Source organism: Poecilia reticulata, chromosome 15, assembly GCF_904066995.2.
Source record: "Poecilia reticulata chromosome 15, P_reticulata-male-v2, whole genome shotgun sequence".
Lineage (NCBI taxonomy): Eukaryota > Metazoa > Chordata > Actinopteri > Cyprinodontiformes > Poeciliidae > Poecilia > Poecilia reticulata.
The window spans coordinates 17899443-17917753 of NC_088844.1; the positions used below are offsets into that span (position 1 = coordinate 17899443).

Genomic DNA, 18311 nt, shown 5'->3' on the forward strand with positions numbered 1-18311 from the left:
TACATTCATTAGTCAAATCTCACTAAAACCAAGCTAAACGATCAAACTACAATCCTACAAACAGTTCATAGAAGCATTGCTTTGCCTTCATCAGTAATGAAATCTGCGTACTTAACAGCCTTTTTTTTTTTTTGCTAAATGTGCAAACATTTTATAACTAGGACATTTGGCTGACTAATACAATCTAGTAAATAAAAATAAATCAAATTGTAGCACACATTTTCTCCATGTGTTGTTGTTCTGGCGAAGGAGTTGCTATATTACACCATGACAAAATCATTTAAGGAGCAAATAACTCTGAAAGAAGGAATTTATTGGCCTATTTTACTGCAAACCTGAGCAGAAATCTGCTCCATATGCTAGTTAACTGTTTAACAGAAATAAAATCAAAACATGTTGTCACCCCTCAGTGGAGTATATTAACGTCTGACTTGACTTGAAAAACCACATATTTCAGTACCTGACTACAACCACCTATTGATATGCGCTATGATTGTCACTGCTTGGGCTACAGCGCAAAAAAACTGGAGACCTGAGGAACGACGATTCCACAATGAGCATTTTGTCCTCGAGTTTCATGTTGATAGAATTTTATTTTATTTTTTTTATTCTGACATATCAGCCCCGTCTCTAACCTGATTCCTTACATTTTTACTAAGAATTTTGAGAAGAAATGTAAAAAATCTGAGATTAAAGTGATAATTCTTCTTTTTTTCAGTGAGTTTCATCCTCTTCCAAATAGTCACCATAAAATGTTACACACCCTAAATCAATGTAACTACAAATGTTAAGAACACATTCAAGTAAAATCCGATTCCTCTTGCAGAAGTTTATTGCACAAAAAATATGCAAGAAAAGACAGGAGATTCAATTCAAGTTAAATACAGTGACTAATTTACTACCGTATTTTGCATTTTACCTACAAAAAGGCAGGTAGAATTTGAAGCAACTTAAGGTCCGTTTACTCAGACAGACGGATCAGTCAGTCATTAGAAAATTCACCAAAATCCGCTATACAGTAATATTTATAAAGTGGCACACTTTCCCCTTGATAGAAAAATATCACAAACCTAACAAAAGCGAGGTGGTTTAAATGGAAACAATTCATCTGACAGCATATGAGGTAATATGGCTCGACAATATGACAAAAAAAACGAATTTAACGACAACCAGATTAAAATGAACAAAAATCATGGAGACGTGTGCAACAACGCTGCAACTTAAGTTTCAGACATTAAACTGCCTTTCCTAGAAAGAGTCCCTAAAGCACCATTTAAATGTTGAATTCCTGATTGATGTCAAAATATTATCATCGCTGTTTGGCGTGTATTTCACAAATAAAAACATTTACAAAAAGACAGAAGTTTCATCATAAGAGGCTAATAGCTGGAAGATTTTTTTTGTTTTTATTTTCCCTGTAGTTGACAGTCATCCCTCTGTGCTTCAGCGGAAGTTCTCCTTCAGCCTCCAGATGCCCTCCTGACCGGAGGTCCGGTGAAAGTCACAGATGCTCCTGAGCAGCTCTCTGAAGACGGGCGCCTGTTTCTGGGTCAGCCTGGGTTTGAAATACTCCAGCACCTCCTGCGTGGTGGCCTCGCCGTCCACACTCGCTTGGAAGGCCACAAAGTTGCGCAGATCCACCAGCAGCTCGTCGTGCTCAGTGGTGGGAGCAGGAGGAGAGCTTGTTGCTGGAGCTCCGGGGCCGTTCTCCTCCTCTTCCTCTGCTGCTGCTGCTGCTGCTCCCTGGGAGGAAGGCATAGCGATGTGGTTTCGAGCTTTCATCTTGGCCAGCAGAGATGCGGATGACAGCAGGGCTGAGTTTGAATCATCATCTGCTCCTTCCCCACTAAAATGAGCTCCTGCAGTTGGCTTCTTTGAGATAGACTTCTTCACAACAGCAGCGTCCTAAAAACAGGAAATATTTAAGCGAACGCACGAGCTTGCAAATCTGAAATCGACAAAGTACAGAAACGCGTGACGCCGTTACCTTGCATTTAACAGAAATGGCGACAGGCTGAGCAGACGACGTGACTAAGAGCGAATTCTTCTTTTGTCCAAAACGTTTCCTGAGAAAAAAAAAGAAAACCAAAATATAATGTTTGAAATGGAACAAGCAAAGCTCCTGGTAAACTCAGCAGAAATGAGGACACTTACTTAGTAGGCGGAGGAGGAGGTCTGTTATAAGGAAGTCTACACTGCTGCCGAGAAATCTTAAGGGCTTTGAGTGCATCTTTAGCCACCCTGTTGGCTTCTGCTTCCACTAGAACATAGTCCGGGTTGGATGACTCCATGATGCTGTCATGTTGCATCACGCTGTGGATACCTGAGGAAGACCAAGTAGGATGAATAACCCGATCAAACATCAGATACCCGTCAAATACTACAGAAGCGCATTGAGCCTACCGGATTTCCTAAAGAGCTTGGCCAAGACGTAATCGTCGGATTTCTTCTGGTCTTCTGTCGAAGTCTCTTCGTTTTCTTGTTTATTGAAAGTGCGTTTCTTCACCAGATGAGAGATGCGGTGACCTTCGAACCGAGCGCCCCGGGAGTGCTTCCGTCTTTTATGCCTGTGTTTGCCCGTACCCGTGGAGTCGCAGTGCTTTCTCTTTTCCCTGTGCTTTCCTCTGTCTTTGTCTCTGTGCTGGTGGCAGCTGGTCGAGGTCGGGCTTTTGTTTGCTCTCTCAACTAAACCCGAATCGTTACCATCTCTTACAAGAAGCATATTTGGAGTTTTGCTCATCTCTATATCTTTTGCATTTTGGCTTGCGCTCCGACTGTCCGTTGGCGTGTTTGATTTACCCTGAGAGTTTCCACTGGACGGAGATATGCTGGAGTGTCCTAATGATAACGAGTTTCTGTTCTCTGCACCAGATTCTCTCTGTTTTCCTGGAGACTGTCTATAATCATGGCTGACACCGTTGATGGAGGGCGAGGACTTTAACCTGTCAGGTTTCTTGGGTACTTTGACGTCAGATCCAGTGCCTGTTTAAAGACAAAAACTTAACTTGGTAAGTTTGTTCTTTCATCTTGTTCGGAAGATTGTTATAGATGCATCTCTATTAAACAGAATATCCACAAACACTTCATTTATTTTACTAATTCAACTCAAAAAGTGAAATTGATGCATTGTATTGTGACGTATCTGAAGTGTTTTTTTGTTAACCTTTGATGAATATGGCTTTCAAAATGTACTATCACTGACAATTTTATTATCATATTAGAACAATTTACACATTTTAGTACAGAAATATTAAATGTCGACTCCACATGGGTCATGTCATCTGCTGGACTTGGCCCACTGTGTATTTTCAAGTCCAAAAGTCTGAGCCATCATCTACTAGGACGTTTTGGACAACTTCATTCTTCCCTCAGTCGACAAGTTTTATGGAGACATTGATTTCGTTGTCCAACAGGGTTTGGCTCCAGCCTACACAGTCAAAAGTACCAATAAAGACCATGGCCACTGTGATTCACTGATCAGCAGACAGAGACCTAAATCTCACCGATAATCTATGAAGTATTTTCAGGAGGAAGATGAGTATTACCAAACACAACAATACAGAGAAGATGAAGGCGGCTACTAAAACCTGGGCTGCCTTAACATCTCCACATAGCATCAAGCTAATCACCAGCTTTGATGCAGCAATTCATGCAAGAAAAAAAGGCCTGAAAGAGTATAAATACTCTATAATACTTATGGAGTATATTTTCTTCATTTTGTATACTTTGATGTGATAGTCTAAGTTTCTAAGAAACCGATTGTTGTGGTTTTCATTATCTGTAAGCCACAATCATCAAAAATGATCAGTAATAAACACATGACAAATAAACACTGCGTTAAATTTATACATAATTTGCACTTTTTCAGTTGAATAACTACAGTAAATTACCCTTTTGATTATCTTCTAACAAATTTAAATGTGCCAGCATACAGTTTTTACAATAAAAAGCACCATAAAATGTTTCTATGGTAACAGAACAGACAGACAGACCTGCGAATATGGCACTGGTCTCTGTTCCCTGCGTTCCGTCGGGATCAGCCAAAGTAAAAAGCTCGTAGATGTCATTAGACTTGAAGAACCGTCTTTGTTTGGGATCCTTCAGAATGCGATTGGTGAGAAATTGCTTGAAGATTTGCCTGGATGGCAACAGATATAATACAGAATTAGACACTTGTATCTAATTAGTTTTTCCTTTTTAACTCAGCAGGCAATTTTGATCATGTCACCGCAGAGTAGTTTGGCTGATGGATGAGAAAATTAAATAAGTTCACTGCTGCAGGTATCAAAATAGAATCCCTGCAGCTCTTCAATCTGCTTTTTTTGTTTTTTTTCCGAGAGCTCCGCACCGACACAAGCCAAACACAGCAACAGTTTCAGACTCCTCAATTGGCCATTTAATATTGCAGGAAAGCGTTTCAATTACTGAGAAGTGGGACAGTGCAAATAGTAAAACCGAACTGAGGTGAGCAGTAAGAAACGGGGATCTGTGAGGTCAGAGGGAACAAAACCAAACACAAAAATGCGTTAAAATCTCAGGCTTTCTGGAGTCTATTATGTGTGTGTAATAGAGGGTGATGATCACATACATGTTTAAAGTGGCTATTAAATCACCTGTGGTAGATTTTCTCTTCAATAGTCCCTGCAGTCAGCAGCCTGTAGATTGTTACCTGCTGCTTTTGACCTATCCTCCACGCTCGCTCTCGAGCCTGTGAACGACAGATCGCATCGCATCGAATCAAGCAGACAGTCAGCATGAAAGACGGAAACGCTCAGCATTGGCAAACAGCTACGGCAAGAGAGACAAACACCTAAATATGAATATCTGGAAGAAAATAAAGACAGGTAAAATAGAAACAACAAGGGTCAAGTGTTCGATTGGTCTCAGCATCATGTAACGCTAGTAGAAATGCCATCAGTATCCATCTGTCTTTTATAAACAAAAGTTTGCATTCGTTTGTATTCAGCACCAATGACCTTTTCAATCAGATTTAGGTCCGGACTTTAACTGGGCCATGAATAAGCTGTGATCTAAACCATTCAGTTGTAGCTCTGTGGGTTGGTTTAGTGTTGCTGCACCACTGACAGGTCAACCTTAAGTCTCAGGTCTTCTGCAGCATGTCATGGTTTTATTCCTGATTGCCATCCATTTAGCTTCATTCATTTTCCTTTAAATTCCTACAAAATTTCCTGTTCCTGGTGAATGAAAGTGTCCCCGCAGCATGATACTGCCACCACCACGTCTTACGTCAGGTATGATGTGCCTGAATGAGCACAAATCACGTTTTGCACGGAGTCCTAAACAGCTACACTTTGGTCTCCTCTGACTGGAGGATTGTCTTCCATGTTTGCTGCGTCCTCTTCATGTGGCAATTTGCCACACAGCATGCTGGGTTAGCTGTCCTGTTGACACACCTGAGCGATGGATACCTGCAGCTCCTGCAGTGTTACCACGGGCCTCTTGGCTGATTAGGTATGGAACTGATTAGAGCTTCTTTTTTTTTTTTTGCTGGACATTCACGTCTTGGCATGTTTGCAGATCTTTCAAACTCCTTGTCAGATGTTCAAAGTGGAATGTGGTTTTAAAACCTAAATCTGCTTTAAACGTCTCCAAATCTTGACCCCTGACCTGTCTTGCTGGGTTCCTTAAGATGTTTGTTCACCAATGAGCTCTGAGGCCTTCACAGACATGGATTTATACTGATTACACACAGGAGGACTACATATTAGGTGACTTCTGAAGGCATTAACCAGAAGTTGCATTTATTTCCCAATTGAAAATATGTACATACATTCCCAAGAAAATAAAACTGCAGTTTGTTGCGAAAAAGTTTAAGAGGCATGGCTATTCTAGCGAGGCTCTATAGGCCCACCAGAGTAATAATGCAGCTGCTAAGTGTTTTATTTGAATTATATTATGCAAGTGTCCAACCTGTGTGTCGGTGCTGGGGTTCCAGTCTGGGTCATAAATGATAACTCTGTTGGCTCCAGTCAGATTGACTCCCAGACCACCAACTTTAGTGGTCAGCAGGAAGATAAAAATGGATTTGTCCTGTAACAAAGCGGGGCCGGGGTAAAAACGTCAGTGGTTAATAAGCAGCGTTTCAACGGCTTTTACACACATTATTCTGATAATCATTGGCAAAAATCGCATTTCATCACAACATTTCAATCTGCTGACATTAATAAAGTAGTGCACTAAGCACTAAGCAATAATTAAAATGCATTACAGTTCTAAAGCACCTTTAAAGATAAACGTGCGCCGAGCGATATTTCCACTAATCACACACACAGATTAAAGAAGAAATTCCACTCTGAACAACAGATTGCACATCAATTAGTGTCTCCACCTCAGGCTGAGCAGCGGTCCACTGCAGCACTGTGTCCCTAAGGACGGGATTTTCATGGGAAACACTCAGAGCCATTAGGGAAGGTTAATCCTTACCTCGTTGTAGCGAGCAATGAGCGGCTGTCGGGAAGCAATCGCGGTCGTGCCGTCCATTTTCAGGTACGAGTAGTCCTTCTCCCTCACAAACACCTGCAAGATGTCCAGCATCTGCACACGAGGGAGACGGTGAAGAAAGACGGGGAGTGGGGGGTGGGAGGGAGCAGGGTTTGAGGTCTGGATTAGCTCTAAAAGGATTAGAGCAGATTAATATTACATGGACAGAGATGCCGACAGGGAGGGTCTCAGGTTCCCTCTGAGGTTTAATCTCATTGGTATTGGCTGCAACAGCTGGGGCCTCTGTCACATGCACACACTTCCTGTGTCTACGAAACACTTACGCCAGGAAATGTGATGTCACGATCTAATAAGAACAAAAATGTAAACTCTTTATTCTGCAGGGTTCCGACAGATTTTTAATCTCTAAATTTCGTACTTTTCCAAACGAGAGAATTTTGGATACAAACACAAAACTTCTTGACAAGACTGTTTTACTGTGATCAGGATTTAAAAACAGAGAAAAGGCAAAAATAAGCAATGACCGACAGATTTTTACTTTTTCAAAAGAAATAGTCTGAAAATGTAAATATTATTCAGTGCCTTCTTTCTTCCTCCTGATAAATACCTAAATCAAATTATTTTAGGAGGCCTTACTCTCTTTACAAAAAGAAGGAAATATTTGTGTTTGAGTTCCTGACCTGTCTGGACTGAGTGAAGAGCAGGACCCGCTGGCCCTGCTTGAACCAGAGGCGCAGCAGCGACTCAACCACCATCAGCTTGCCCGAGCGTTTCCAGAAGCCAAAGTGTTCCTCCTCGGTCAGCTGGTCCTCTGGGATTCCCCTCAGGATTCGGGGCCCGCCGGAGAAAAGGTCCGGGTGGTTGCAGATCTTACGCAGCGCAATCAAACCCGAGAAAACCTACGGAGCAGAGAAACTGTTCGTCTGAAGGCTGTGCAGTGCTGCGCTTTTAAACAAATAAGCCCATTTACTTTAGTCAACAGGAATGAATTAAATTATTTATTTACAGACAATAAAGGCTGTGTTTCATGATGAGGGCCCAGTGGTCACTGCATTAGTAATGGTGGTTAATGGACTGAGAGTGACCACTGAATACATCTACAGGGGGAGCGTGCGTGTGTGTGTGCATGTGCAAACAATCTGGTCACCCATGGCTCTTCAACCACGTCCAGTTGGTCAGTTATGATAAATGGGATCTTCTATCTCATTTATTAAAATATACAAGTGAGGATATTTCAGAAGTAAGATTCATGTGGATTTTTTTATTTAATTCCTCGCAGCTGCTAATCTCCATGGGCTCCGGTTTAATTATGAATCCAAAAGCCTCAGAACCCAAGATATGTAGGTTCATCAGAAAGAAATAAAGAAAGATCCACTTGTTTGGCTCACATTCTTGGCTCTGATCAAGAGTTTGAAGAGCTAAACAAGACAAAAATATCCAGGATTTCTGGTCTGAGAACACATGAAATTTTCACTAATTAAGATCAGACAAATTTAAGAGACCGTAAGAGACATGGTTTTATAATTCCTTCATTTTGAGCTGGATCCAAAATTAATACTTTCATAAGAGAACTTGCGACAATTTTTTTCTCCTCTGTGCGTTGTAGTCCTGGCTCAAACCTCAGAAACTCAAATCTCAAAGTCAGACAATATCATGAACTTTAAGACGTTGAACTGCTGGTGAGATCAGGTGATTTACAAAGCTCCACTCATTTTATATCTTTTATCCATTTTGTTTTAATCCATTTGTGTTACATTTATTTCATATTTTTTCTACTTTCTCACTTCGTTTATATTGTTTGGCATTCAGTCAAGTGATGAAATGTTCAGATTTGATGATTAATTCCAGCAAAAAGCAAAGAATATGTTTAACTCTTAAAGTTAAACATACAAGATTAGAGATTTAAGGAGAAAGCAACATACATCCTGAAAAAGAGAATTAAAAGGATTTCCGAAAACCAGAATTATGATCCGTGATATTTTATGAGTTTTGAATGAGACTTACCTGCATGTCACCGTTTAGTATTTGGTAGACTTCTTTGGAATCTAAGAAGCTTTGATAAACCTGCCGCTGCTCCTCTGTTAATCTGCAGAACAGCACCTGCACATACAAACACAAACACATCAGGACAGAGTAACGGGCAGTGAATGTCCACTTTAAAGGCCCCGGATGAAGTGAAGTGAGTGAACGGAGAAATTAGTGGGAGCAATGTGATTTTGTTTTTTTTTGTTGTTGTTGAAGAAAACACCTTCCTGTGGGACTGATTTAATGAGCTGAAGTGGACTGAGCAGTCAAGCGGCGTCAGCCACGAGGACAGACCAGAGACCAGCCACTTTAATGAATACCAGCTCCTTTTACTTTACAGGGACTTTATTAGCTGGCTTCACCTGACAGGAGCCATGCAAGGTCATCAGGCGCTCAAAGGCCTGAAACGTAGCAGAAAAACAGCGACACAGCGGAGAGGATTTAGGTTTGAGGAGTACCTGTTCGTTTTTGTCAGGCAAGGAGAGGTTGGCCTTGACGTCGTCCTTCATTCTCCTGAGCAGGTAAGGATTTATTGTGTCCCTCAACACACATGCACACTTGAATGCCGTCTGGACCTGCAAAAAAAAATCACAACCGGCAAATCTCAGAGATGAACACGCACTTCAAAGCGTGTCAGACTTCACGGTTTGAGTGGGTTGATTGTCTCGTTTCGTCCCTCGTGTTGCCGTCCCTCTCAGGACGGCCGGTAAACACTGAACAGGACACTTCCACTCTCAGGGGACTCGCGCCCGCCCTCCTCTTTCATCCCTGGGACTGATCAGCTTTATTGGAAACAGAGGGGGAGCTCCTGGTTCCATCCTCAGGAACCCCCGCTGCAAACATTCTGCTACACTTTATCTAAAGCTTGCGCTAAAAGCCAGTTAGCCTTTCAAACATTAACTCGCTGGGGGGCCCGGAGGGGGATCAAAGACACCACTGGCGATGCTGGAGGGGAAAATAAAAAAGAGGGATCCGGAGCTAAATGGAGGTCAGAGTGGGAAAGAATCAGAGGAGGGCAGTAGAGGATCCAGCGATCTCAGCACAAGCTGCTGAGTGGAGCCACATGGGGCTGCAAGCAACACGCTCCGATAATGGATCCCATTTCCACACACTCATCAAGTCCAGCCCCAAACACGTATGTTTTCACACACGTCTGTCTGGACATACATATACATGCTTTTTATGTAGCATCGAGCAGCTGCTCTGCTGCTCTGTGACTTTCAAGATTAGGATAAAGCAGCAGAGCTTTGCCCTCTCTGACCATTTAATAACATTAATAATTAGTAAAGGTTTTTATTATCGACAGCGGAAGAAGCATCAATAGCCATCTTAAATAATTAAATCTATACAGTCAGTGGGTTATTAACGATTAGACGCTAATGACAAAGAGCTACAATTTAGCTCGCTGGCTCTTTACTTTATCCTCTTCCACTCTCACACATTAGGGAAGAACTCAAGTTCCTTTGCACAGACCTACATTATCCAGGCTTAATAGCTCTGTTGCTCCACTCTCCTTCCTTCTGACCGGCTTCTGTCCAGCCACGCAGAAGTGTGCAGAAATGCCTTCATGTGAGTTTGCTTGCCACTTCTCCTTGTCGTCAAGTTAATAGGGATTGAACGCCTGACAGGCCACCTTCATCGTACAGCAGGGTCACGTACCTGGACAGGTGACGCGTTGCTGTATCCTCCCATGGTTATTGGCACAGAAAACTGCTCCATGAAGACAGGAAGCGTCCCTAGTTTGCCAGGGAAGACGAAGTCAAACAGAGACCACAGCTCCTTCAAGTTGTTCTGCATCGGCGAGCCGGACAGGATGAATCTGTGAGGAGTGCGAAACTACAGGGAAGGAAGCGAGAATACGAGTCCGTATATTAATGACACGATTAATGGCAGAAAAACTCCTCAAGGCTTGTTATTGCCTCACATCGCTGATCTGTTAATGCTTTAAAAGGAGCAGCGACTCTAATGTAGATAAAACTTAAACACAATTTGATATGTTTTGATCATTTTTGTAAAATGAAAGCATTTGAAATATTTTTCACCTAACCTAAGTTGCCTTTGAACATTCCCATGATGGCTTCCTCTTTTCACACCGAAAACGTATTTTTACTGCGAGGAAGAAACTTCCGAACGTTACCTACTACCTGTAAAAGATGGAACCTTACTGAACTTTGTGCAAATCATGAGTGTGTGTGAGTGACCGATACCTGTTTGCAGGCGATGGTGACACCAGCATTTGGGTTCCTGATCTTGTGGCCCTCATCCAGTATAACATAGTGCCAGTCGTAGCGCTGTAAGATGTCTTGCAAATTTCTCACAGCTGAATACGATGTGATCAGGATGCCATGACACGCTGCTATCTCTGGAATCAACTTTTCCTGCAGCAAATAAATTATTATTATTATTATTTTTTATTTTCTATGCTGTAAATGATGAGGACTGGAAGGGAAAACCCAGACCGGAACCAAACCTCTCTACATACAAACCTCTAGTGCCTCCCAGAGGACATTAAACATTTTAAGCTAAAATATGGACACCAGCACACACAAATAAAAACATTACCTTGTTGCTGGTGAAAGAGCCGGTTTCGTGCAGGACCGCCACTCTGAAAGGAGGCCACCAGGTGTGGAACTCCTTCACCCACTGGTGCATCACTGTGGCCGGGCACACGATCACGGTTGGACCTAAACCGACGTATCTGGAACCAAGCACGAGAGAGAAATGTTTCAGCCCGGAGTGGTGATCGAGAGGCAAATGAAAAACGGGAAAATGAGCTCGGTTTGCGTGCAACTTCATACTTCTTAGAGAAACAACACAAAGTTTTCCTGCAACTGTGTCTCAAACTTAAGAATCAAAGGAATTAATGGGACATATCCTCAGCTCTTCTGTAAAGATTTACAATACCATTGTCAAACACACACCAACATGTACTAATGGGCTGGTATGAGCCTCTGACTGGTGGAAGCTATTGATACTGGGCCATAATTGAGTTTGCAAACAATCAATTTGTGGGCGTCTGTAGTAGACACAGTATTGACCATCTGGGAGACTCCACCCATCGAACGCACAAAGTGTCATTTGTGCAACAAAACCCGATTATCTCCAGCGCTGTGCCGCGCTTTCTGTGGCTGATTAGCCGTCCCGCGCCTGCCCCGGCTACATTTCACGAGTCAAAAGGTTAGTTTTAGGAAGCCGTGAAGACGCTAACGCTCTTCCTCAGACACACGCAGGCAGAGCGTAAGTGTTTTCTCTTATGTCTGCAGTAAGAAAGTGAGGAGTCTGATAATTGAAACACGTTTAATAATTCAGACGAACACTCTCAAGCAGAAATCCTCCTGATCAAATATTCATACCATACAGACACACAGTCTCTGGACACAGTTTATTTGTGCAAGTGTGTGTGTGTGTGTATATATATGTGTGTGTACCTGTAGTTGGACCCTCTAGTCCTCAGTTTACTGTAGCTTAGTCCTGCCAGAAAGCTGATGACCTGGATGGTTTTGCCCAATCCCATCTCGTCTCCCAGGATGCCTCCTGCCTGCTGACAGTGGAGTTCCCACATCCACCGCACACCGGTCTGCTGGTACCTAGAGGTGTTATTAATATGTTGCAGGGACCAAACACGTCCAAGTTAACAGATGTTAAAGAGTCGGCTGACAAAACACACACACATTCCCCCGAAAGAAAATTTTTTTTGTAACCACTAATAAATTATCAATGAACCCATTTGTTTCTTTCCAAGTTATCAAAAATATTTCTGGTTATTATCATCTTATAAAGGACAACCAAAGCAGCGGGAGAACTCTACGAGAAAGTACACTGATAAAATGAGTTGATATATAGTTTGTGAGCATTTGTGGATATCTTATGATCTTCCTAATTGTAAATGTTCACACTGAACCTACTTGTAGAGCTTTTTCCAGAGGAAACCGGGAACTTTGAAGCCTTCGTCAAACTCTGCGTCACTGTCGTCTGTAAGCTCCTCCCCTCTTTCTCGCTTCTCCTCTCGTTCTCGAATCCGCTGTCGCTTCCATTTCCTGAAACAACAAGGAAATTGATACTGAGCAGCATGTCTGCACACTGAATCAGTTCACATAGAACAGCAATTGTATTTATTTATGAATTTGCCACGTGCTTTAGTTCCAGAAAATGCCTCGATTGATTACAGACATGTGGACGTTTTCATATGTTAGCGGGCCGTAAACACTTACGCTGAGCGCAGGGGAGACTTTGCAACAAAATAAGTTATTTTAAAGAGGAGAGTCTTAACAGTGCAGGGGAGAGGGCAGTTAAAGGCACAGTCGTCATGCAGCAAATGAAGATTGATACAGACAATTAGCAGTGTGAGCTCCCCAGAAAGGTGTGAGGTGTGCAGGATAAGAATCCATCTTCATTTGGGCCCAGTCCTGTCACCCTGTTACAAAACCGGTCCTTTAGCTGGGCCTGGGAGACCGCACTCTCTAATTAAGTCAAGACTAAGCATTGGTTCAGTTAATTACACTTTTCTGCCCCCGCCCCGCTTCACCCCCTGCAACCCAACCAGAAATCCAGCCCGCTCTAATAATATCATTCTTCACATGAGCCCAGCCTCACCACCGTGACATGTCTGCCCATTTGTATTGACATTTAGTTGCTCGGAGTCGAGAAAAATACGTGTGCCAACACAATTTATTTGGCAGCTATAAATATGAAATCTCATTAGGGCTGCTCTTCCATTTATTTGAGCATCGGGGTGAATGAGAGCATAAAACCATGTGCAGAAGGATAATTAGGCCAGTGCAAGAGCAGAGAGTGAAGAGAGGAACCGAGAGTGAATTTGCTTAGTCAAGAAACAGCTGCCAATCTCATCTGGGATTAACTCTCTCTCTCCGTTTCTCTGCACTACAGAGCCAGCAAAACCAACTGCTTTTCACCTTAAATAAAGTCAAGAACAATAGCCCATTTACACAATTGCCATTGCAAATTCGATGCAAAAGAAAAAAAAAAGTCTAAATCTTTTCCTGGTTGAGAATTTACAAATGTGATTTGATACATAAGAGCAGCTGATAAAAAACTTTTTTTTAACCTCTGCATACACTCGTAATTTGAGAGAACTAATCTTACCTTATTCGCTGCCTGTAGTAGTCCACATCCCCGTCGTCTTTATATTTTTTTGATCTGCCCCGGTTATTGCCGTCGTCGTCATCGTCTGAACTCTCAGGGGAGTATTCATCCTCACTGTTGTTTTTCTTCATTTTCTTCCTTCCTGTCCCCACAGTTGTCTTCTTGTATGGTTTTAGTTCATACTCATCATCCTCATTGCTATCCCCAAAGCCCTCCTCCATGGCTTCCCTCTCCTCCTGGTCCAAGTCCAGCCCCTCATCACTAGGCAGGTACTCTGACCCCTCACTGTCTGTCTGCTCTCCCTCTGTGTGCCGTTTCCTCCGAGGCTTAGGAAGCTTTGGCTCAGTCTTGGGTCGAGCCTTTGGATGGGTTTTCAAAGCATTTATCTGCAGCTTTCGCATGCGCTTCTTCAGTTTTTTGTCCTTGGATGAGGAAACGGTTTTTCCTGTTTTGGTCCTCTCATAAACGTGGAGTGCAGAACTTTTCTTCTTCTTAAGAAGAGGTACCTTCTTCCGCTCTGTGGCCAACTTGGCCTGGTCCGCCAGGTACTGGTCAAACGCAGAGTTCTCAGCCAGCATCAGTTTCCGAGGCTCCTTTTTTACCTCCTTCTGTGGGATTCGGGTGCCAAAAGGAGTCATGTGACCTTTCCGGATGAGTTCCTCCCATTCGGTCTCCTGTACCGGCATGAGCATGCTGCCCAGCGTGGATGGTCCAGATTCTGATAAAACACACAAAAATGCAGAGTTAAATACACTGATATCTAACAAGTTTGTCTTCTTCCCATAGTGTCTCTGGATGCCAAAGAGCACACATCGTCCTAATTTTAACATGAAGAAAACAAACAGTAAACTCGATGACAGTTCTTAACCAGTAAACTGAATGACACTAAACTGTGCAAATATAAATAACAGTTACAATATAAAAGATTATAAAAAGGACTTTTCCTAGAAACTGCCAATAGTAAAGCAGGGCGTTATTTTTTTAACTAACTAAACGTGTTAATTACTTGTCATTGAGCCTCACCAGCTACAGTATATATTAATTTTACTGCGTTGTATAACTGTTGCTCTGTTTTCATGTTAAGATAAAAATCTTTTATCTCCATCACACCTAATAGGCAGCAACAAACAGGATCCAAAGTCCTTTGCAAATGTGTGATGACACAGCTGACTGGAAACAAACCACAAATTCAACATCATAGCGACAATAAAAAGAAAAAGTCTAATATCAGATTTCTCTCTTTTTTTTTAAACAAGCTTTATGTTATTTTCTCTCTCCCAAGTAAAGCCAAACGTCTATAAAAACAGTAAATGTGGAGAAAATGGGAATCATATATTGTGATTAGGCAGCCTTCTTTTGTGCTCTATGTGCACTAATTCTCAGCTATGGATAATTTTTTAAGCTAGTTAGTCCTTTCAGATAGTTTTAGTTTTCTATATATAAAACCATCTGAACTGGATTACATAAAAAGAATGTATGCCTACTTGGAAGTATTCAAGATATTTGTGTCAAAATATATATATAAAAAAATCACATAAAACAACTCTCAGCAGTGTATACATTGCTTAGAAAGTACATGTGAAAGCAGTGAAATGTAAAAACATAAAACACATCACCTTCTTCTCCATCATCTTCTGCCAACAGCTCAGCTTCCACTCTCTGAATGTCCTCTCCTCCCAGTATGGCCTGAAGTCGCTTCTGTTTCGCTCTTACTTTTTTCAGCTGTTTCTCCTGAAACACATTTTTTTTGTGCAATTAGTGTCACTGTTATTATTTATCAGATATTTGGTGCGGAATGTACACATATCAGGTTTACCTTATTTTCTTTCTGTCGTTTTACAGACTCAATTTTCCTGCTGATATCCTTGCTGGAGGCTGCATAGGGAGACAGCTGCTCAATAATCTTGTTGATGTGTTTTAAAGATGCTGTAACAGACCTGTAAGACACACGAGCAAAGCAGAATAAGCCTTACCGGTAAACTGTTGACTTTATTGTTGTTTAAAGATAAAAAATAACACCGACAGACAGAAATCCAAGCTTTCTATCCAAGTAAAAATTCCATAATTTTCCAGTCCAATTCCATAATTTTCCAGAAATTTAAATGGATGGATGGATAGAACAACAGCCAAATGGATGGGCAAACAAGTAGATGGATAGAAGAATATAACATTCAGGCAAAAGGACTAACGCCTATGCACATTTTTTCATAGATTTTTTGATGAAAAAATGTAAATAAGCCTTCATACTTTCACATCACACAAGCTTTTTTGCATGTGACCTTATTTTTTAACATATTGATTACTAAACACATATATAACAGTTGTTTTGTCATGAAAATTTCAATACAACACTTCATTAAAACATAAAAGCATGGTAAAGAACCAAATCAAGCCATTTACAATCAGTGTTCCTCACCGGACGTCATCTAGCACAGACTGGTACTCCTTCTCAGCCTCAGCTTTCGCCGCAGCCTGACTCGCTTCATGGATCGCCTCATCCACTTGCTGCAGAACACCTTGCTCGAGGACATCCTGATCATACACAAACACACCAAGGCCTTGCAGCTCATCTGCTCCGGAGCTGGCAGATGCCAGTTGGATGCGCTGACGGTCGATCTGCAGCAAGGTCCCTGACCGCTTGCCAGCTAGACGTGCCACACATATCATATCAGTAGATTCATTGAATCCGTTTTTGAGATTTTCTTTTTCTTAGATATTCCTGCCAACGCGTAGCATAGCTTACCACTGTTACCTTCCCCGGGTCCAGTGTTGGCAGGGTAGGCTGCAGCTGCCTCAGAACCATGACCGTTCTCAGGGAAAGTACAGAGTGCAGAACCTCTTGCAGATCCATCCTCCTCCAAACCTCCTGGAGTGAGAGCAGCACTAACTGGGCTGGAGAAGGAGGAAGATGCCTGGGGCTCTGCAGCTTCTACAGGCATGATGATGGAGCTGCAAACAGAGCAATTAGGATGTGAAAATACGTTCCAAGTTTTAAACAACACGATCCTTTAAGTATCTATGAACAATAAAACTGAAGAAAATCAGTGTTGGTCTATGTACATGTTAGATATTATATTGTCCAAAAGAGACATTTACAAGTAGTTGACAATCAGCAGCACTAAACGTTAGCTTTCCATACAATACATGAACTGCTTTTGAAACATATCAATTATTAAGGTATCATTAGCACATAAAGACTGATTCACTTTATAACACAGGTACTAACCACTTTGTATAATGGAGAAAAGAACAACATATGAAGTTACAGTGTGAATATAAAAGAGAAATAAACGTCAGATCATTTCACGGTCTTCTTTTGTTTATATGGTTGTGCATATGAGCTAGCCGGCTAAGCTAACAGAGAGCGGAACACATCATCAGCTGTTCGGCTAAGATCGCTAATCTGCTCCTCAGCCTCAGTTAGCTAATCATAAATTACAGGATAAATAAAACATCAGAACTGTCCGTAATAACGTCGGTACATTAAATACAGTAACCAAGCAACGATTTAAAATGTCACTCACAAGATATGTAGTTACACAACATCACCAGTTCGCATTATGTCATGTTGCTTGCTAGGATTCCTCAAAGCTTCCTTTCATAGACAGACGTCCCATGAGCGTCGATCGTACGTCATCGTGGCTGCCATATTGCGATTGGCATTTTTTTTTTGTTGTTGTTGAAACGTCACAGTAAGTTTCAAACTCTGACTTTTGTGATCTGTTGTGAAACTGCAAGGCATTAGGAGCATAAGTCCAATATGCTTACAGTGCATGATAAATAAAGACAAAAAAATCAAATTCTTGATGTGTTACAGATCATGCCAAATACCGCTACAGATCCGGATAAAAATATAGTTTTACCAGTGTTTTGCTGAATATGCAACAATTAACATAAACTTTTAATTTGAAGTCAATTTCTTCGAATAAAAGGAAGGCATAGTCTTCTGATTTTTTACGAGCATTTCTACCCCAACTTGCATTGGCTTGCAAGGTGAACTTGCCACCCACAATATGACGAAACCCAGTTATTAAAAACTCTGTTTTTTACAGCTATGTCACTTGACCTCTAGATGGCGCCATAAAACTGTTTATTGTAGTTATAGATGACCCGGATAGACATTAAACCATAGAGTGGCTCTGCGCGAATCTTAGTGGAAGTGAAATTGAGCTGGAAGCGTATGCTTTATTTATATAAAAGTATGTTACTTGTTTTACTATTTTACAGTTTTATAAAGTCGTTAATTTCTTGGTGGCAACAAATAAAATCTGTATAAATGTACCATGTGTTTCTAATTTTCTCTTCCGCGACTGTTTGATCTATTATGTTGTAATTAATCATGGGATTAAATGCTGTAATGTTGTTTCATACCACCGACCTCCCAGGGACTGCAAATGGAAAGTGGTCTCTGTAGCTAAATATGCCGAACCAAATGAAAAGCACAGTTGAGTTAAATAAAGCAAAGTAAGGTTATCAACTCACAATAAATGTGGGAAAGACTGAAGGAATGTGGTGTGGATTTTACCTTTAGAGGGCTTCTAAATATAATTGGTTGCAAACTTTTTTGCGAAACAATTGAAAATGTAGGACGAGAAATGTTTTGTCGTGTTGTACATTTATCTATGTTATGTATAAACAGCTTTGGAAGAAGATTAATTGATCAACCCACATTGTTCTGGCCACACCTTGAAAAATGCACTGCAAACACCAAAGAAAAAAGA

The 18311-nt window shown here is 41.5% G+C and overlaps 1 protein-coding gene across 2 annotated transcripts; it reads right to left on the reverse strand.

The window, feature by feature from the left end:
• Positions 1-809: 809 nt before the first annotated feature.
• On the reverse strand, positions 810-17219 carry ercc6 (excision repair cross-complementation group 6). Of its 2 annotated transcripts, XM_008429730.3 has the most exons (22): positions 17115-17219; positions 16334-16539; positions 16007-16235; positions 15407-15527; positions 15207-15321; positions 13591-14308; positions 12393-12524; positions 11916-12074; positions 11050-11185; positions 10695-10865; positions 10147-10323; positions 8946-9062; positions 8467-8562; positions 7143-7361; positions 6445-6555; positions 5932-6051; positions 4614-4708; positions 3993-4138; positions 2404-2982; positions 2155-2323; positions 1988-2066; positions 810-1905 (listed from the first exon to the last, which is right to left on the reverse strand). In XM_008429730.3, the coding sequence occupies exons 2-22, from the start codon at positions 16527-16529 to the stop codon at positions 1444-1446; spliced, it is 4347 nt and encodes a 1448-aa protein (XP_008427952.1). In that variant the 5' UTR covers positions 16530-16539; positions 17115-17219; the 3' UTR covers positions 810-1443. The 2 variants fall into 2 exon arrangements, with proteins under 2 accessions (XP_008427952.1, XP_081472518.1); XM_081616392.1 differs by lacking the exon at positions 5932-6051.
• Between the last annotated feature and the right edge of the window lie 1092 nt (positions 17220-18311).

What these genes read in the sequence shown, in the direction of transcription:
- ercc6 (XM_008429730.3), bottom strand. Translation starts at nt 16,529, where the DNA reads ATGCCTGTAGAAGCTGCAGAGCCCCAGGCATCTTCCTCCTTCTCCAGC. An exon ending in AACGACAGAAAGAAAATAAG is followed by an intron (nt 15,322 to 15,406) that starts GTAAACCTGATA and finishes AATGTGTTTCAG; the next exon opens with GAGAAACAGCTGAAAAAAGT. An exon ending in CTCTGGAAAAAGCTCTACAA is followed by an intron (nt 12,075 to 12,392) that starts GTAGGTTCAGTG and finishes TAACACCTCTAG; the next exon opens with GTACCAGCAGACCGGTGTGC.